Genomic DNA, 22050 nt, shown 5'->3' with positions numbered 1-22050 from the left:
TGATAAATATGCCCCTTAAAGAGGACCTGTCACCTGAATTAATAATCCCAAATTCTTTTCTATAAGGTTTGTCAAGCAAAATAAACTTTATGTAGCTTTTTTACATTTTGTTTCCTTCAGGTCTTGTAATTCATAATCAACTCAAGCAAACTGCAGCCATTTTGTGAACACAAACGGAAAGGAAAACTTTACATCTTGCCAAAATCTTGTTTATGTGCCAGAATTGTGAGCCTGATGCCCATGAATTGGCTGCACAATTAGGTGGCAAGGAGGGAGGAGAATTTGGAGAGAGCAGTGACATCTAGGAAGTGCTGAATGGAAAGTGATAGTAATTGTCTGCCCTGCCTCTATACCCAAGGCATAGAGGCGGGGCAGGCAATATGATTGACAGTGGATATTTTTAAATACATTTATAGCAGGTAAGGATATTTCAATAAAAAAAAAGAATTAGGGTTTCATGTTTAATTTGAAAAGGACTTTTATTATACAGCTTTTTATGTCTGGGTGACAGGTCCCCTCTAATATCTATCTTGTAATTTATTTTCACTGGAGTATTTGGGGGCTTCAGTTAGTCCCAGGTATCTTATAGCCAAGGCCTTTTGTATCATAAGGAACATACAAAAGGTGACACAATGTAGCATTGCTTGGATGAAGATCGAGGGGCCCAGCAGGGAGTTAACTAATAGAACTAAAGTACATGACAAAGAGCAGCTACAAGAGATGCGTCAGGGTCACATGACCATTATATCTCAGACGGAAGAGCAATTAATCATGTGATTCAGACAGTCAAGTGTCAGAGTGATTTATGAAGATGTCACTTACTCAAAAGCATCACTGGAAGGACTTATTGATCTGATACTTTAACTGTTTTTAGGTAGAAGCAACTCCCCAGATGCCGGCTGTTATTTGGATAATCAATATCCAAGCACTAAAGACCTGTACAATGTCTGACCTCAACTTGGCCATTTAGCAATGAACATGGATCTCTGAGAGCAACATGCAAAGAGATTTTAGAACATATATATATATATATATATATATATATATATATATATATATATACACAGCACACATACATATGGTATTGTACATACAGTTAGGTCCATAAATCTTTGGACGGAGACAATTTTTTTCTAATCTTGGTTAGATAAAGCCTTCATAAAGCTAATTTGCGAAACGCACGTCGGCGGAGACTTTTCTCTCTAATTTTTTAAATTTTATTTTAACTTAACCATGCTGCTAAAGAGGGAAACCTAATTTAGAAAAATCCTATATAACTGATTCAGTCCAATATCGAAGTGTGGGGTGGTGTTTGGGAGGAACTGCTTTCTCAACATTGAACCACGATTTGTGTTTTTTTGAGGTTTAGTTAGTTTCTCCAACAGTATAGGGCTGGTAAAAAACGAGACCACAGTCCCGGATAACCTGTCTCCTCCAGCTTTGTGGTGTCCCAGGGATAGCAAACAAACAGGCAGTAGAACACGGGACAACTCCACCACTTCTTTTCTTCATTTTCCTATCTATCATGTTCAGTGAGCAGTTGATTCAAATAATTTAATTATAAATCCATCCATTTACCGGCTACTAATTAATTTTTTCTATGAACTGTGTATTTAATTAAGTGGTTATTTATTGCATTGCATATTATATTAAGATAAGCTAATAAGCACATTTTTAATTAAAGTAAATAAACTAAGATTACAGTTATGTCTGCATCCATTACATCAGAGGAAGTGCAGACAGCAATAAAGCAAATTAAGACAAGGAAATCCCTGGCCCCGACGGATGTGCCCTATATGCCGATGATATTATTTTGACCCTGACCAAGCCCATGACTTCCCTACCCTTTCTGTATGATACGCTTTCCACATATGCTAAACTGTCTGGCCTAGTGTGGAACTCCTCTAAATCGGAGGCACTGAACATCTGCCTCCCAGACCATCAAAGGAAGCTCCTGGAAATAAACTTTGAATTCCAATGGCGGCCAAAAACCATTAAATATTTAGGGACACTATTCTACTCTGGCCTCAGACAATTATACTAAAATTGGCCATAAAGTATTAGCCATGATAACATCCTGGGGTAAACTTAACCTGGTTAGGGAGGGTTACGGCCTTGAAAATGTCTGCTCTTCCACTTCTGTATGTTTTCTGCACTTTGCCAACCTACCCTCCAAGAGGTTTGATTGACACTCTACAGAAGGCTTTTAATAAGTTTGTTTGGAACGGTAGGAGGGCCAGATTGAATTTCTCTACAGCTTGCTGCAGTCTTTACAAAGGGGGCCTTGGAATCCCAAACTTGAAATGTTACTTTTTTGCTGCTCAGTTGTCTCAAATAGTCTCCTGGCATCGGCCATATGATGCCCCGTTGTGGGTTCACATCGAACAACACTCTCTCCAGGACGTTAATTTACGGAATATACTGTGGATTACAAATTCTACTAATAGAGTCCCGAATAACCCTATAGTGGCGCATTCTATGAAAGTGTGGGCCCACACGAAAGACACCTATGGCCTATACTCTCCGCATAAACCGGCTACCTCTTTCCTTAACTATGTTGACTTCCCCCCTGGTAAGTCATCTAAGGCTTTCGCCTGGTGGGAACAGTCTCACCTGTCGACTATCTACTCCCTCACACGGTCTAACAAAATACTATAGTTTTCAGGAAACATACAAGGGTCCTCAGCCTCAACACTTTCCCCCCTCCGACAGCTTTCGAAAGACTTTGCCTACATCTCGTCTCCACCAAAGGAGCATTATCGTACCTATATGATAATCTAATCCATATCACTCCTATAAAAACATTGAAGTTCGTCCAATATTGGGAGAAGGATCTAAGGCAATGTCTGGATGAAGATACTTGGTCAGACATCTTTAAAAACACCGTTAAGTGCTCTGTCAACGTTCTAATACAGGAGACCTCCCAGAAGGTGCTGCACCAATGGTACCTGGTCCCAGAGAAGGTTGCGAGATGGTATCCTACATCCTCCAAGTTATGCTTCAGAGCTTGTAACCAGTCCGGCTCTTTCCTCCACACATGGTGGAACTGCCCTGTGGCAACCCGTTTCTGGATTAGGGTCTATACTCTTATTACCAGTGTCACGGGACTCACTCTCCCTAAAAACCCGGCTGAAGCCCTACTAAACAAACATGTCCCAGGTGGCAATAAATACTCCAGGCGAATGATCACATATATCTTTTCTGCAGCCAAGCAAACAATAGCGAAAGCCTGGAAAACCAACACCCTGGATATACGAGAGGTGAAAAAGAGACTGGACAATCTACTGTTAATGGAAAGACTCACAAGCGAAACCGGCCAATCCAAGGCTTTTAACAAAACCTGGTCCCTCTGACTCTCATACCGACAAATTTCTCAAGGCTTGTTAACTTAGACCTCTCTGTTACTGGGTGGTGAGGTTGAGCCATACAAATCTAACCAACAGCTCTTTTTCTCTTATGTGAATAACTTGCATTCATGTTTCCTTTTATTGTTATTCCTTTCCCCTTTTGGTTGACAATTTGATGGATATGCCTTCTTGTTTACCTTATGTATGCATCAGTAATATCTATGACAATGATAACCGTGCCCCGGGGTGTTCCCGGTTAGCGCACGCAAATGATGTCAACTTTCCAATTGAAAATAAAAATATATAAATAAAAAAAAAAAGTAAATAAATTAATTAACAGATTATTGGGGATCACGGAAGGTTTGAGAATTCATTTCTTTTGTATTCAATTTAATGTATGAATTCTAATTTATTGCACTGCACTTTAATTAACCAATGCGAATAAGTGCTGCGGACAAGTAGTGAATGAACTAGTTGTTAAATATAATTAATAGTGAATTGTTGATTTATTCTACACAGTGAATCTAGGCAATTAATTGAGAGATATTTGTTGAATAAGTAACCGGTGTTTAATTCAAAACTTGACATAATTGCGGTTCCTTCTTTCTAATCTGAGTTACAATTCATTGTGGTAATGTACAGAACCAAAATGAGTAAAAAGTTGTCTCTGTCCAAATATTGATGGACCTAAGTGTATATTTGAAATGGAATAACTATTGAACCAATCATCTCCCAGAAACAAAAGATCACTTTTTGTATTTGGTTTTAATCAATTTTTTCCATGAAAAAAGAAACAACCCATTTTAAATGGGGGGACTAAAAAAGCACAATAGCTGAGCAGCCCCTACATTGGTCTCTACCAGTGCTATTAGTCCATAGGAAAAAATAGAGATTGCAAAATGATTATTGCACAGTGTTAATGAATAAGCTTAGTAAAGATGAAATGCAATAAGCATTGTCTGGTTCCATTGTTTAATAGCAAGGATCCTGCAGTTCAGATTTCAGGCACTTCAGTTGTGGTTTGGTCATATATCAAATTCCAGTTGGCCCCTTGAAAATATATATGTGTATAGTAGTCTCTAATAGAAAAAGTCATCAGAGGGAGGTGCATAAGAAAATCCCACAAATGCATCGTCTGCCTCTTCCACGCTGGCATTCACGATTGAATAGTCAGAAGACACGCAGACTGAATACGGCACCATTTCTTCAGTAAATTCCTTATCAAAATTTGATATATCATCAGGGCCATTCTAAACAGGAGAAAAAGCTTCAGTTATAGATAAAAAAAAAAAGCTATAGAAATGGCTGATTTGGGTAATTTAGCTTCCCGCTGCTCTCCAGATCACCTCAAACATTTAGCATTTTCATTAACAGATTCCTTTCCCTATATATATATATAAAGTATTTTCCATGTGGAATTACTCCTATCATTTAATTTCTTATAGTATAATAATGTTTCCGGCTGAAAATGATTCTATATACAGTACATGTACATTTTTTAGGGATGCACCGAATCCAGGATTCGGTTTGGGATTTGGCCTTTTTTCAGCAGGATTTGGCCTAATCCTTCTGCCCGGCCGAACCAAATCCTAATTAGCACATGCAAATTAAGGGCGGGGAGGGAAATCGCTTGACTTTTTGTCACAAAACAAGGAAGTAAAAAATGTTTTCCCCTTCCCATCACTAATTTGCATATGCAAATTAGGATCCAGAATCAGTTTGATATTCGGCCGAATCTTTCGCATAGGATTTCTTGGGTTAAAGGAGAAGGAAAGGTTAAAACTAAGTAAGCCTTATCAGAAAGGTCCATCTAAATATACCAGTAAACCCCCAAAGTAGTGTTGCTCTGAGTCCCCTGTCAAAAGAAACACTGCATTTCTTTCCTTCTATTATGTACACATGGGCTTCTGTATCAGACTTCCTGCCTTCAGCTTAAACCTCATTGCCCTGGGCAAGAGCATGCTCAGTTTGCTCCTCTTCCCCCCCCCTCCCTTCTCTGCTGTAATCTGAGCCCAGAGACTCCGACAGGAAGTGATGTCACACCATGTAATACTGCAGCTCCTATCCTAAAAGAGTTTCTAGAGCTTTTTACTCAGGTATGGTAAAGCATTCTACAGAATAAATATAGCATTCTAGCTTGCACTATTGCAGCTAATCTATTGGCAATAAAATGCCTCCGTAGCTTTCCTTCTCCTTTAAGTCGAAGCCATAATAGTGGATTCGGTGCATCCCTAACATTGTTACATTCTTAGCAGAATGTCATCATAATATGCAGCACATGGAGAGACACTTTACTCACCACGTGGGGATCATAAGGAGGAGTGATCTTCTTGTCAACTAGATCAGTCCAGTTTATAGAGGCAAAAAAATCATGATTCTTAATGTCTTGCTGTTAAAAGAGAAAAAAATACTCCATATCGTAAATGAGATATAACTAAAAAACAATGTGAATGCTACTTGATTAAGAATTATGGTATAAATAAAATATGCAAGATATATAGTGAATAACGTACCCCTAATAAGGATATTAGATGTCACTGAGGAGTTCCATGACCAGTGAAATCCCAAGGCCCCAGGGGTTAGGGTTAAAGGATAAGTAAACTTATCAACAATGCCTTGTTAGAGGGATGGAAGACTTAAATTATGAGGGTAGACTGTCAAGGTTGGGGTTGTTTTCTAATGTCCTCTTACAATTACATTAGAGGACATTATAGACAAATAGCAGGGGACCTTTTTACCCATAAAGTGGATCACCATACCAGAGGCCACCCCTTTAGACTAGAAGAAAAGAACTTTCATTTGAAGCAACGTAGGGGGTTCTTCACAGTGAGGACAGTGAGGTTGTGGAAAGCACAATGGTGTATGTACCAGAAACAAGTTAGCCTATGATTAAGTGTCCCTGATGGACACGAAACGCGTCAGGCTTTTGGTTTTATACATAATGTAAAATAAAGACTTTTTTCTATCATTCGTAATTTCGGCTCCTGGATTCCATTACATTTCACTAGATAGTCACAAAAAGCACGAATCTATAGGATCATCAGGATTAGTTTACCGCTTTCTCAGTTGGGTCCAGGTGCTCATGCCCCAGACCTTCAGCATAGGGGAGTAATTTGCAGCAATTCAATGACAGGCATGGAACCACTCCAGAACATCCATCAAACAAATAGTAGAATCCAAGAGCCAAAGTTAAAGTATAAAAATAAAATGTTTCTTTATTTTACATTATGTCTAAAAGATAAAGCCTTACGCGTTTCGTGCCATCCAGAGACACTTAATCATAGGCTGATTAATTAGCCTATGATTAAATGTCCCTGGATGACACGAAACACGAAATATAGAAGGATGTTAGTAGTTACTAAGAAGTTCCATGACGGTACAAATGCTTCAGGCCTCAGGCTTAGTGTTTTTATAGGTCATGGAACTAAAAGGTGGATTCTAAAAATTGAAGTGTAATCACAAGTGTCTTTGTCAACGCAAGAGTGAAGAAACAGTATGCACTACAAGAAATAGAATTTCACCCTCATCTTGCTTATCGTAGCTGAGCACAGCAACCAGAAAAACACAGAATAAATGTTCTGGAGTTCATACATGCCACATACTTTAAATACCATTGTACGAAGATGCTATAATTTTCACCAATACCACCATATATTAGTAGAAAATCCTAGCAATATGCACCATTTGAATTCAGTCCCGCCACAGTGGCACATTAAAAAGTGTACTTACGAAATCATTATAAACTCCGAGTCGCATCTTTGGGTTCTTCTCAAGAAGTTCTTCCAAGATTGAGATAGCAGGCAAACTTATATCAGGCCTTGTAGTAAGGGGCTTGTGTAGAATATTCTCATACATTGTAGCTGTGTCACGATTATAAAAGGGTGGCTGAAAACAAGCAATATGTATGCACATTTTGTAGTCTTGTAGAGAAAAAAAAAAGCTTTCAGCAATAGTTGCTGTAAAAAGTTGCTAAGAAGGCACAAAAAAAACAAATATAGAATATATTATATAATACTGTATATATTTATATTATTTATATATAATATATATCTATATAATATTGTGAATAAAGTACCCCCTCTTGTAAAATATAAGGATATTATATGTTACTGAGGACCATATAAAAACACAAGGCCGAAACCACAAGTTTCAGTGAGTCAAGTGACAGAAATGACATCACGGACAATCTTTGTGTATCAGAGTAATAACACCCGCTTTTTTGTGGGGACCAGATGTCTGATAGGTCCTAGTGTATTGCGGGGAATTGAGGCTATTATTGTCAGATGCTTTAAAATGCGTTTCTTGGAGGAACGCCACATCAGCCTTAAATCTCCGGACTTCCCTTAAAGCCAGCGTTCTTTTTCTGGGACTATTAAGCTTAACATTTAGGGAAAATAACCGGACCATTATGAGGCTTTGAAGAAATTCCATCTTAAAAACCCAAAGAATCAAATTAAATATTTAGGATTAATAATTCCTTCAGATCTCAATAATTTATATTCTTTGAATATTACCCCAACCTGTGAAAAGGTCTTTTCCATGTGTGAAAAATGGGCCAATTCTCCCCTTAATATTAAAGGACGCACGCTTTTTTTTAAAATCCTTGATATTTCCCAAGCTAATATATCCATTGATTAATCTCCCTTTGCTTATAAAGCACTGCGATATTAAGAAACTTGACTCGGCTTTAACTAAATTTATTTGGAATGGTAAAAAGGCAAAAATTGCCCTCTATAAATTGAGAGCTCCAGTTAAGCTTGGAGGATTAAACCTTCCTGATTTCAGAGCTTTTAATTTATCAGCCCTCACTAGATATCTTATTGAGTGGATCTCTCAAGGCAACAAATTTACAAGCCCCGATATTGAAATCTTTCAAGAACCCTTTTTCGATACATTATCTGTATTACATAGTAAATGGAGCAATGTTCCTTATGATTTTAAGAGGAATCCTATCTATCGCGACTCTAGATTTGTGTGGAAACATTTATTCTCTCATCATGGGTATAGCTATACAGTAACCCCTTACATGCCAGCCAAACTCTTACTCAAACCTTCAGATTATCAAAAGTTGGATACTTTTATATTTTCAATTAAGAGAAAGTCACTGGTTCTGGTAAAAGATATATTTGATCCGCTTAAGAAAACCTTAATGCCCTGGTCAAATCTCAAAGAACAATACAAGCTTCGGGATTCTGATAGATATTATTATTTAGCGTGTCAATGCGGTCTTTCTCTGCTACATAATAATAACAACCTGGTTTTAGCTGAGCACAAGCTTGCAGACGATTTGGCAGAGTTTTTGGAATTCCCTGGTTTGATCTCTATTAGCTCTCTTTCTAAAAAATTTTGGAATAATTATAGTTCAGATTCACACCCGTTATCGAAACCTTCCTCTAAATGGTCTGAATTTTTACATTGTCAAATAACTCCCTCAGATTTGGTCAAATCGATTAGGGATTATAATAAATTAATTTTAGCAGAGAATTGGAGGATACAACATTTTAAGCTTATCCATCTAGGCTATGGGAAACTGTTTTCAAAAAATTCCTCTAATAGCCCTATTTCATATTGCCCTAAATGTGATGAAATTAATGTATCACTTTTCCATTATCTATGGTCCTGTCCAAAGATTGTCCTATATTGGAGGGAAATCTTTGGTTTTTTGAATTATCATTTGAAGATACAGATTAAATTGTCTCCGTGCTTTGTTTTTTTGCATCTGGATAATATGGTATGTTCTTCAGTTCCTAACACAAATTTTATTTCCCATGAAGATACATTTTTGACAGTTTTCTTCCTAGCTGCTTCCAAGAAAGCTTTATTTAATTCCTGGTTACATAAAGAACCCCCCTCGTTAGCAGATGCTATTTCTTTTATGAACCAGCTTAGTTGGCAAGAAGCCTTATTATCCAAAACCAAAGGGAATAATTCCATAGACTCTTTTAAACTGATTTGGTCTCCTTATCTTGAAGCTTGTAATTCTAATTCAGGTAAACAAATAGGACGGTTTCTTCATTTGTAAGTTACGCATTCAGACATTCCAGTCAACGAATGGACATTTTTCTTTCTTTTAATATGTTTACTTCCACTGGCTTAGTTAATTTTTGTTATTTTCAATTTATTGTTGTCAGTCTCTTAAAATTGTATTCCGTTTTCAATCTCACTATGCCATCATATTGAATACATGTCTTTCTTCATCTGCATAATATTTGCTGTCATAATGTTATTACTTGTTTAATATGAAAATCAAATAAAATATTTTCAAAATAAAATAGAAATGACATCATTAAGCACGGATTATAACCAATGACATCACTAAGCACTGTTTATAAAGATATAATTTACATGATATTCATGGCTCTTGTGTATTTTATAGACAGGGCTTTGTAATTCTTACCTCCTGTGCCTCACAATGTGCTTGTTTGATACTTAATGGGGTAAATTTATAAAAGAGTGAAGTTCCGCCACTAGAGTGAAATTCCGCAGCTCTCAATTCATTTCTATGGGATTTTAAAAGGTGTAATTATCAATGGGTGAAAGTGAAAGTTCACCCTTTGATAAATACGCCTATAAAAATCCCATCTAAATGAATGGAGAGTGGCGGAATTTCACTCTAGTGGTGGAACTTCACAATTAACTTCACTCTTTGATAAATATACCCCTATGAATCTATCAGGAACATAATCAGAGGTAGATTCACTGGCTGTTGGGGGGACCCAGAATAATACTTACCAGTCCATGCAACATTTCATACAGGACAGAGCCAAGGCACCACCAATCCACTGTGTTGTCATATGGTTGCTTCAATATAACTTCAGGAGCAAGATACTGAAAGAGAAGGGAGTCATATGAAAAAAAACCATATAGCTAAACATAACTGCCATCATATTCTTTTACAGGTATGGCATCCGTTATCCCAAAACCCGTTATCCAGAGAGTTCCCAATAATGGACTCCATTTTATCCAAATAATACAAATTTTGAAACATTACTTCCATTTTCACTGTAATTATAAAGCAGTACCTTTGTACTTGATCCAAACTAAGATATATTTAATCCTTTTTGGAAGCAAAACCAGCCTATCGAGTTTATTGATATTTACATGATTTCCTAGTAAGATATAAAGATCCACATTACAGAGAGATCCCATATCCGGAAACCCCAGGTCCCGATAATTCTGCATAGCAGGTCCTATACCTGTACTAATGACACAGTAAGGGGCTTTATGCTCATATATCCATTGCTGAATTTAAAACATGTTTTGCTTAAGGTGATGCTCAGTTGTATCTGTAAAAAAGTAATGTGATTTTTTAATCAAATTTCCTTTCCCCCAATAGTACATGCAAGTGCCTTGGATTCTGAGAATCCAGCTGTGATCTAGCTACAGAATTTACAGCCTTTGTACCAGGAAGAGGGTTGGTGCATGGATTTAAACCGCCTACGGGATTTATTGGTACATTTAATTCATTTGCCAAAGAAGCAGCCACCAAAGATCAAGTTATAGGTGATAATGACATTTCCTATTAGAACAGGGTTACAGGGTAAGTAAGTATCACTGAATGGAGAATTAAACCCTAAAAATAAATATGGCTTAAAAGAGGCTGCTTTGATGTTCTTCTGCTTAGAAAAAGAAAATTGAAAACCTTTCTCAAATCTATCCTAAGCAGAAGAACATCAGAGCAGCCTCTTTCTTTTTCCTGACAACTTCGTTGACTACTTGGTGGTCAGACTGGTTGGGAAATGGCCAGCAGGTGGTGCTGTTGTTACAAAATTCTTTCATATTAACAATACATGTATGCGTTAATATCTTGGATTAAAAAGAAAATAAATAATGAATGTAAATTTAAAAAGTGCTTAGAATAGCACCCTCATCAATTTTACATTGACCTTTTTTTAAAGGTTTATTTATCCTTTAAGTAAAAACAATGTTCTTTGATTGTAATCATCTCTTACCTCTGGTGTCCCGCAAAAGGTGAATGTGGTGTCAGAATTTGAGATCCCTTCCTTGCATAGACCAAAATCAGTTAATACAATATGACCCTGAAAAAGCCCAAAAAATTGCATAATTTCCCATTGTCTGGGATACGTTGTTTACAAGCAAACAAAGGGGTGTTACATATATACCAGTAAGATAAATGAAATATAATTACCTGAGAATCCAAAAGAATATTTTCAGGTTTTAAGTCCCTGAAACAAATGCAAAGTATATTTAGTATGGATGCGGTCAGGAGCGAGCCCTTTCAAATGATTTTGAACTGCAGTCTAATGTCAAACATGAGGGTATATTTATCAAAGAGTGAAGTCAGAGATCACCACAGTCCTCTAGAGTGAAATTCTGCCACTCTCCGTTCATTTCTATGGGATTTTGAAAGGCGTATTTATCAAAGGATGAATTTTCACCCATTGATAAATACTCTTTTAAAAATCCCATAGAAATTGGAGAGTGGCGGAATTTCACTCTAGAGGACTGTGGTGATCTCTAACTTCACTCCTTGATAAATATACCCCATGGAGTTTTCTATGCTGCTAGATATCTATGCTGGCAGAGAACATGCTAGTGAGCTGCCATTCAGAAGCACTGACAGATACAGCAGCTGTGGAAGTGCCACATTAGGGTTAAGTGTTAGGGTTAATTGTGACAGCCTTATTAAGCTAAAATGCTGTTGCTGATAGTTGGACAACAGAAGCTGGAAGTCACAGACTGATATACTTCTTCTTAAGGGCAGAGACACACGGTTAGATTCGGGGGGATTATTCGCCCAGCGACAAATCTCCTCTTCTTTGGGGCGACTAATCTCCCTGATCTGCCTTCCAGAATGAAAATCGCCGGCAGGATGGCACTCGGATCGCTTCATTTTCCTAGTCGCCCGAAGTTGCCTCACAAGGAAACTTCGGGCGACTTCAGAAACCGAATCAATTTGAGTGCCATCCCACCGGTGATTTACATTCGAGCCGATGGGAAGGCAGGGGAAGGCAGTTGGGAGAGATTAGTCGCCCCTTGAAGAGATTTGTCGCCGGGTGACTAATCTCCCCAAATCTGACCATGTGTCTCTGCCCTAAGGATGAAATTATAAACTCTTACTTTGAGGTACATACCTGTATATGATATCGATGGAATGCAAGTAGCCCAAAGCACAGCATATTTCTGCAGAGTAGAACAGAGCTCTGGGCTCTGCAAAATATCGCTCTCTTTGTAAGTGAAAAAAAAGCTGCATAAAAGGAAATATTGTTAGCAGAAAATCACTCTGGCCAATAAACAATTCTTAGCAATTCTTAGTTCTTTATAAAGCTGTACAGAATATCTCCAGGTTGCACAAAACAAAGAACCCTGTTGTTTTACAGGATGGAATGTCTTCTACTCTGTTTAATGGCTGCAGAGTTCTCTAGTGCTCCTACTTCAAAACAAATAGGGATAAGGTATCCTGTCCCCAGTATACAAGAACACACAGAGTATGTTACACATTCAGGTACTAAAGTTTATCCACCATTTTTTCTATATGGACAAAGGTACACTTTTATTAGAAGCCGATAGGTGGGTTTGAAACTTAATATAACTTACACTATAAGAGAGGAATCTTATAGTTTATAAATTGATTATATCACGGTATACAAGTAGCAGCATTAGGAAGCTGGTATTTTGTCAAAAACTATATGCTATATATACATTCCCTTTAAGGGTGGTGGCAGACATGGCTACTCTGGGAGATTAGTCGGCAATCGTCAAATCGGCTCTTCTTCGATCAACTAATCTCCCCTAAATGCCTTCCTGCCGGCAAGAATGTAAATCGCCAATGGGATGCCACTCGGATCGCTTTGGCTTTCCGAAGTCGCCCGAAGTTTCCTTGTGAGGCAACTTCGTAAAACAAAGCGATCCGAGTGCCACCCAGCTGGTGATTTAAATTCTAGCTGGCATTTAGGGGAGATTAGTCGCCCGAAGAAGAGCTGATTTTTCGCTGGGCGATAAATCTCCCAGAGTAGCCAAATCTGCCACCACCCTAAAGGGACAATATATACTTCATATGGCTTTTCTTGTCAAGGCACATCCCACTTCACAGACTAAGCAACATTTCATAATTTCCATTTCTTTTAATCTCTGGAGAAAAAGTGTTGGACTTTTAGCCCTCTTCATCTATTGTATTCTGAGAAGCATGGAGTCAGATTTGCAATTTTCTCCTTACAATATCTATGTCTTTCTGAGCTGTTGGCTCATACTGGCTTGTGCTAACCCACCTTCCCTTGATTTTGGAATTTTCTCAGCAACACCAATAAGTGCCACAAGCTTAAAAAATCAGGTACACTGCATTATTGTGGATTTTCAGTATTGCATTTTCAAGAATATAAAGCCTGCAAACATTAGTGCAGGTCCAAGCTGGAAACATGGCAGTCAAACAACAGGAAAGCTAATGCTCCACAGCATAAGTGGTGATGCCTTTATAACTTCTATGTTTATAACTTCTATATTTATAACTTTTATATTTAAGGATCCTGAGAATATTCTAAGGAAAATATGTAAGAGTAGACAATTAGAACTATATTATAAGTACTGTTGATATTATGATTACATTTATACATTTGTTTTTTTTAGGGTTGCAGCAAATCCAGAATTCAGTTCTGGATTCACCCGGCCGAACCGAAACTGAATTTGCATATGTGACTTTTTGTCACACACCAAGGTAGTAAAAAATGTTTTCCCCTTCCCACCCCTAATTTAAGTAGGATTCGGTTCGGAATCTTTCCCGAAGGATTCGGGGGTTCAGCCGAATCCAAAATAGTGTTGTTTTTTTTTTTTAAAAAAAGTATACATAACATCCATCCATTGCCATTTAAACATTTTATTGTTTTAAGAATTTCTGACCATAATCGTCCACAAAGTTTATCACTTTAAGTTTTCTATAGCTGAAACATATGTATGTAACGACTACAAAAATCTACGAAAAAGTGTCCAAAGTAACCTTTCAATATTAGTTGAGATATAGTACATACCTCACCGCCATTTATAAAATCCAGGACAAAAAACAACTTGTCGGACGTTTGAAAGGAATAGTGTAGTGTTACTAAAAATGGATGTTTCACATTTTTCAGCAGTACGTTCCGTTCGGCCATGATGTGCTTTTGCTGTAAGGGGGGTACAAATCATAAAAATAACATAAACATAATCATAAACCATTTCTGAAACAAGAAATGTTGAAAGAGATAAAATAATGTTTGGTTTTGGTATATATCTTTTGTCCAAATATCATGTTTCTAATTTGTAATGTTGTCCCCTCAGTGTCAGAGTAGTGACTACCTAGCTTGAAGGCTAATTAGAGTAAGATTTGGGGTGAATCCAGGCTTACTGTAACAACAATAGGCTTATATATCTAATACAAGGCATGGGATCCAGTATCCTGGAAACCCTTTAACCAGAAAGCTCCAAATTATGGAAAGGCCATTGATTCCATTTTATCCAAATAATCCAAATTTTTAAAAATTATTTCCTTTTCCTCCAAATTATGGAAAGATCCATTATCCAGAACGCTACAGGTTTGCGAGCATTCTGGATAACAGGTCGCTACCTGTAAAAAGGGCCACCTTCAGAAATCACGGGGACCATGTACGGCAAAATTATCTGGGCTCCCTGGTCCCCGCCCGCCCCCAAGCCTCACCCACCCCACAGTAAAAAGGCCACACAGACAGTTATAAAAAGCCATTGATGCCCTGGGTCCCCCACAAGTTATTAAAAGCTACTGGTGGCCAGGACCCCCTTCAATTAAAAAAAAAAACTACATTGGTGGCCACCCTCCTCCCCCAACAAGTTATAAAAAGCCATTGGTCATTAGCCCCCCCCAGCAAGTAAAAAAAAAAATATGGATGGCCAGGACCCTCCTTAAAGTTAAAAAAAGAACATTGGTGGCCAGCCCCCCGCCCAAAGTTAAAATAAAATTGCTTGCCAAGGTGCCTTATAAAATCATGTAAGTGAAGAATGGCCCGGGCCCCTGTAAGACACAAAAATCCATGGGGCCGGGACAACTGGAGAGAGTGCAGAGACGTGCAACTAAATTGGTTTGAGGGATGGAAGACTTAAATTATGAGGGTAGACTGTCAAGGTTGGGGTTGTTTTCTCTGGAAAAAAGGCGCTTGCGAGGGGACATGATTACACTTTACAAGTACATTAGAGGACATTATAGACAAATAGCAGGGGACCTTTTTACCCATAAAGAGGATCACCGTACCAGAGGCCTCCCCTTTAGACTAGAAGAAAAGAACTTTCATTTGAAGCAACGTAGGGGGTTCTTCACAGTCAGGACAGTGAGGTTGTGGAATGCACTGCCAGGTGATGTTGTGATGCTGATTCTGTTAATGCCTTTAAGAATGGCTTGGATGATTTTTTGGACAGACATAATATCAAAGGCTATTGTGATGCTAAACTCTATAGTTAGTATAGATATGGGTATATAGAATTTATGTGAAAATAGGGAGGGGTGTGTTTATTAATGCAGGGTTTTCATTTGGATGGGTTGAACTTGATGGACTTTGTCTTTTTTCAACCCGATTTAACTATGTAACTATGTAACTGTGCCCCCCCTGATAGCGGCCCTGCCTGTACACTGTTATGATCAGGGGGGATGAAGGAGGAGGTAAATAAAAATCTCCACACCTACAGTGAAGTATTTTGGTGGTCATGGGCCATAATTGTTATGGAATAGCATGCATTCTGATTAGTATAAATGAAACATAAACATGCCCTAGCAAAGATTACCTCTTTCTTATTGAGAATAACAGTCTTCTGTAACACTTTGACTGCATAATAACGTCCATCACGCTTTCCCCTAGTAAGCACGACCTACAACAAACAACATACATATGGTAACCCTGCCAGCAAGCAGATTGCGAACTTCCAGATACCCATAAAAACTCACCTTTCCAAAGCTCCCTTTTCCAATCAGTTTGAGGTATTCAAAGTCTGAAGGCTTAGCACTGCAAAGATTTCAAATGGAAAAGTTAAAATAAGATGGCACAGCTAGGTGACCACAACCTGCAACTCTTCTGCTGTTGCTGCCTTAAAGTCCCCAAAAATGAATATTAACTTACCCAGAGCATTGCAATTTATGTTTACTGTCTATATGCATACAACACAAACATATTTTTGGTTAGCCTTTTAAAAATCAAACTTACTGAGGGTTTCCAGAGGGTCCCAGGTTGACTTCCCTTGAGGCAGAACCATTCTGTTAAAGGAAAAATGGAACAGCAATCTTTAGTGTCAGTGTCAGTGTATAGTGTCAGTTACCAATGAACATTTGCTGAATATATTGCCTCATCCAAGTTCATGATTAATAACCACCTTTCATTTGTCCAACACAGCTTTAAAGAGCATGTAAAGTCTAAAATAGAATAAGGCTAGAAATGCTATATTTTGTATTCTAAATATAAACATGAACTTACTACAACACAAGCCTAATCAAACAAATAATTTATGCTTTCAAAGTTGGCTACAGGGGGTTACCATCTTGTAACTTTGTTAAACATCTTTGCAAGACTAAGACTGTGCACATGCTCAGTGTGGTCTGGGCTGCTTAGGGACCATCATAAACAAAGCTGCTTGAGTTCTGCATGGCTGGGAAGTAAGGTGGGGCTCCCCCTGCTGTTCATAAGTATGATTGTTTCCCTGCTCAGCAGTTAGGGACCATCTGACAATTCCTATCCACAGCAGTAAATGAAGGGAAAATTTCACTGGATACAGTCAGGTTTCTTATAAAAACGGTACACATTTTTTAATTAAAGTATATTGGAGATAGATTTATTTTTCATTAAAGAAAGTAAAAATGGGATTTTATTTTTTTGCCTTTACATGCCCTTTAAGGTTATTGTGCAACTACTTCACCTTTCCTCCGCGTTTCACGGACTCCGATCCGCTTTCTCCAGGACTTCTCACAGATAACCTTCAAAGAAGTCCTTGAGAAAGCGGATCGGAGTCCACGAAACGCGTTGGATAAAGCGTGAGGAGTCCGTATATCTGAAACTACTCCAAGAACGAGTGTGAATTGAGAGAGGGACTGATGGCCGGCACGGGACTGGTTCTGAGCACCAAACACACACAGAGTGGGACAGAGAGTGAAACATACGTACAAATAAGAAACTTATATGCGATTACTATATTTTGTATCCTGTGAGTGTAACTTTGTATGCGGGGATATGTTGAACTATAACTAAATACTGCACTTAGAAAAGATCCCTTGTCTATTTGAGCTTTTATTTTTAACTACAGATTTCTATACATTTGGAGCGGGAGTCCTCCATTACCAAAAGCTGCAGAGCGGGGAAGTGAATATTCTTGAAACAAACGGCGATCCCTATTAACCTCTTCTTCATGAGTGCCGCAGGTGTTAAATTGGTGTTTTCACAAATATGAACTTTGTTTTTTTACCTTTTGATCAGTTCTTTCATCTTCATCCTCTGATGGATCAGATTGATGCTTGGGAGAGTCCAGCTGAAGGAAGGACTGGACATCAGGGCTAGAAAAGAGCACAATAAAAATGTAATATGTAAACTATGGAAAGTGATACAAGTGTGTTATTATTCATTTAGCAGTTGCTTCTCTCTTGACCTGTGGATAAAATTCAGACAAAGGGACTCTGAGGCTGTGCTAGTGTGCCATTAGCCTACAAAGCATTTCTCCTCCTGGGATGTAGAGAATATCAAACCCAGTTAATCAGGGCCTCAGACTGCCATGTCTGTGCATCCATTGTTACATATATGGAGTCCAAAAAAATATGCAGTATAAAAAAACAAGTGTTAGCTCTATGGATGAAGAGAGAGGAATAGTGAATATAAACTTGATTATTTCAGAAACAATTCGGAATATTTATTTGATTGTATGTACAAAATTTCTTATTTCAGTATGATGAAGCTTATATAAATTTTCATTTTCACGATAGTTCCCCTTTAAAAACAATGTGCACCATAAGACAGGACATATTGTGATAGCACCAGGTTATGGAAACCATTATATGGACCAATCCAGCCCTGATTTCTAATAGTGCCAATCACAGCTTATATTGCTGAGCCAATGGGGGTGCCATTTAGGGTAAGAGCACACCTGGCGATTCGGCAAGATTTAGTCGCCTTTGGGGCGAACGCCTTCCCTCTGTCTTGCGGCGGCTATAATGAAAAGTCGCCTGCGGCATGGCACACGCAGCGGTTCGTATTCCAAAATTGCCCAAAGTTTAAGCGCCGCATGTGCCATGCCTCAGGCGACTTTTCATTATAGCCGGCGCAAGAAAGAGGGAAGGCGACTAAATCTCCCCGAATCTCCAGGTGTGTCCTTACTCTTAGTCTACATGTAGAATCCAGATAGTGAAGAGCTCTTACAAGATTTAGGGCTATGTGTATTTGGTAAAGCTAATTTAAGCTGGCCATACAAGGTTGCCAAATCAGCATATCTGTGCTCAATTTAGCTACTCGTGCACTGGCCCAAATTGGGTTGATCTGATCGCTGGCCCCAGAGGTTACTACAGTCCCAATGTTTGAAAACTGCATCAACACACCAGCACAGTTCTTATCTAATGGGAAAGTCACACCTGCCCAATTTATATTGGTCGCGGTTGACTCTGTTTGGAAGGGCATCTTTTATTGCCCCCTGTATGGCCACCTTTACAGAAAGTCTTGGTTATGTTTACACTCACAGCAGGGGTCAATTATCTGAGGGGTTAATGCAGACCAGGCTGACTACAATTTACATAACACAGAAATTAACAACAATTTTTTACAAATTGCCACCCAGTTAAAATGGGACAGTTCCTTAGAGTAAAAAAACTGTAGCTCAATTTAAATGTATAACATAATGCAAATTATTCTCATGTCAGAGAGTGAAATCCGCTTTAAAAAACACACTAACATTTCCTAATTACTTGCATTCATCTACTCCAGAAGCATATTAAGTTATAAAAGAGCCCAAACAACAAATTCCCCTTTGTAACATAAATAGGAACATGCCAAATCCAGGATTTTGCAAGATTTGGATTTGGTCCAGTGGATTCCTTAAAATGACATGACTTCAGAGCTCTGGATGAAAGTAACATCTTTTTGTTGGCAGGTGATACAATTTTTGATGTATCTCAAATTTTAATATGCAAATTCGGGTTCAGATTTGGTTAAATATTTGGCCAAATTTATATAGACATCTGGTGTTCAGCCAAATAAAATGTAAATGTATTCAGTGCTCAAACAATAAAACAATACATAATAAAATATTAAGGACTGTAAAACTGGTTTGCCTAAATAGTTGTTAACACTGCACTTCTATTATTACTATATCAATACCAGGCATTTATGAAGAGGCAACATATAACATAGTGCTGTACAATGGAATAAGCGTATACATGGAACGTATAAAAATAGTAGGGATGCACCAAATCCACTAATTTTGATTTGCATATGCAAATTAGGATTTGGTTCCGCCGGGATGAAGGATTCGGCAGAATCCAAATCCTGCTGAAAAAGGCAGAATCCTGGCGGAATCCCAAACCAAATCCTGGATTCAGTGCATCCCTAAAAAATACATGAGGGCTCTGCTGAAAAGAGCTTACAATCTATAAAATGTTACCAGTCACTATAATATAAAAGGATAGTAAAAGACACCTGCCTAAAAATGTCAATGGGTTAAAAACCCTTATGATAAAGAAAGGCCCCTATTTATTTGATAATGCTTACAAATTACATATACACAAAGTAGTAACTGTATAACGAACACATAGGGTGTTTTTACTAAACTCTGAATGCCAAAAACCCCCTTCCTTCTGAAGAGGAGCGCAAGCAGAGTTTCGGTAAGTTATTTCTTTATAAAGAACTTTGCGATTTGAAAGTTTCATTTGTCTTAGTGTTGGTTTTTTTTTTATCTATTCTAACTAATTTTTTACATTTTTTTTCATGTTATTGGTCCTTTTAAATAACCAGTATCGGACTGGGATGCCAGGGGCCCAATTTCCAAACTATTATTCCTCCTTTTCTCACTCAACCTCTTTATTCTCCTAGTATTTTATATCTACTTACTATATTCTTCCATTATTATGGATTTTTTCCCCATAATGATTTAGCGAATGACCATGAAATAGGCCAAATTAGAAGCAAGAGGGCCCACTGACACCTGGGCCCACCGGGAGTTTTCCTGGTATCCCGGTGGGTTAGTCCGACACTGAAAAGAATTGATAATCATAACACAAAAAATAGGAAAGAATATGAAAAGACTCACTTCGAATACTGCAGCCAATTCATGATTTACATAGTAACCCCGAATTCCTTGGCAATCCACAACTGCATATATCCCCAGATCCTCCTATATCAGCTACAGTAGCTTCAGATAGGGAAATACTCCCATTGGTATAGCTGTACTTCGCTATTGCGTCTCCATGTCAGGAACAACGGCTTTACACTGAACTCATAGTAGCTTACTGCCCTTTGCTTTAAGATCCTAAATTCACTTCCACCCCCCTCCATTGTTTTCAGGGAGGGGAGAGGGTTGGAATCCTGGGCTGAAACAAATTGTTTACAATTCTTTACAAGAATTTGTTTCCCAGAGCTCTTATCTAGAATCAAGAGCACCTGGTTCCAGATTTCCAGGATTTGCAGGTTTGGAAACTCCTGCCATTAACCAAAGATACTACAGACTGATAGGAGAGGTCAGTCGCTTTATTTCTGAAAGGGTAATCCACTTTGACTTTTTTATCTTGTGGTTGGATGAAATTTTGGTAGCTAGTAATATTGGAGGCAATAACACTCATCTAGATTTATAACAAAACAACATGAAAGACATAAATTGGTACACAACAGGAAAACAAATATGGGATATATTATCGGAAATACCTGGGACTTTCCTGGTAAGGTTTTTTATCCATAATGTGGCGAACTGTGCATTTAAAGGGGTGGTTCACCTTTAAGTTAACTTTTAATATGTTATATAATAGCTAATTTTGAGCAACATTTCAATTGGTCTTCATTATTTATTTTGTGCAGTTTTTTAATTATTTACCTTCTTCTTCTGACTCTTTCCAGCTTCCAAATGGGGGTGACTGGCCCTATCTAAAACAAATGCTCTTTAAAGCTACAAATTTATAGTTATTTCTACTTGTTAATACACATCTTTATATTCAGGCCTCTCCTATTCATATTCCAGTCTCTGATTTAAATCAATGCATGGTTGCTAGGGTAATTTGGACCCTAGCAAACGGAAATTGAAATTGCAAACTGTAGAGCTACTAAATAAAAAGCTAAATAAGTAAAAAACCACAAATAATAAACAAATGAAAACTAACTGCAAATTGTCTCGGTATACCGCTCTCTGTGTCATAATAAAAGTTGATTCAAAGGTGAACAACCCTTTTAAGCTACTAAAATACATTTAAACATTAACAAAAAGCCACAGGATGGTTTTGCCTTTAATATACGGTAGCTTTATGTTAGTTTAGTTATGATCAAGTACAAAGTGCTGTCTTATCGTTACAGAGGAAAAATCAATTCAGTGAAACATTAAGGGGCTGATTCACTATGGGTCGAATATCGAGGGTTAATTAACCCCTTTGATATTCGACTAGGAATTGAAATCCTTCGAATATCGAAGTCGAAGGATTTAGCGCAGAAAATTCGATCGAACGATCGAAGGATAATTCCTTCGATCGAACGATAAAATCCTTCGAATCGTTCGATTCGAAGGATTTTAATCCAACGATCGA

The 22050-nt window shown here is 38.0% G+C and overlaps 1 protein-coding gene across 4 annotated transcripts in view; it reads right to left on the bottom strand.

Annotated features, from left to right (window-relative positions):
• Window positions 1-4093: 4093 nt before the first annotated feature.
• Window positions 4094-22050, bottom strand: part of sgk3.S (serum/glucocorticoid regulated kinase family member 3 S homeolog) — a 39997-nt gene continuing 22040 nt past the window's right edge. For 3 of the 4 annotated variants that reach the window (XM_041567915.1, XM_018223768.2, XM_018223769.2), the window contains 12 exons: window positions 17751-17838; window positions 16502-16551; window positions 16246-16303; window positions 16086-16169; window positions 14330-14461; window positions 12443-12555; window positions 11497-11533; window positions 11300-11386; window positions 10080-10175; window positions 7077-7232; window positions 5647-5736; window positions 4094-4597 (listed from right to left, as the gene is read on the bottom strand). In XM_041567915.1, coding sequence (XP_041423849.1) covers window positions 4427-4597; window positions 5647-5736; window positions 7077-7232; window positions 10080-10175; window positions 11300-11386; window positions 11497-11533; window positions 12443-12555; window positions 14330-14461; window positions 16086-16169; window positions 16246-16303; window positions 16502-16551; window positions 17751-17838 — 1162 coding nt within the window. In that variant the 3' untranslated portion in view covers window positions 4094-4426. Of the gene's footprint in view, window positions 4598-5646; window positions 5737-7076; window positions 7233-10079; window positions 10176-11299; window positions 11387-11496; window positions 11534-12442; window positions 12556-14329; window positions 14462-16085; window positions 16170-16245; window positions 16304-16501; window positions 16552-17750; window positions 17839-20573; window positions 20825-22050 lie in introns of those variants that run through there. The other variant, XM_018223770.2, reaches the window with a different exon arrangement.

The sequence above is a fragment of the Xenopus laevis genome, chromosome 6S, assembly GCF_017654675.1.
Source record: "Xenopus laevis strain J_2021 chromosome 6S, Xenopus_laevis_v10.1, whole genome shotgun sequence".
NCBI lineage: Eukaryota > Metazoa > Chordata > Amphibia > Anura > Pipidae > Xenopus > Xenopus laevis.
This window is presented reverse-complemented; position numbering and strand designations above follow the sequence as displayed.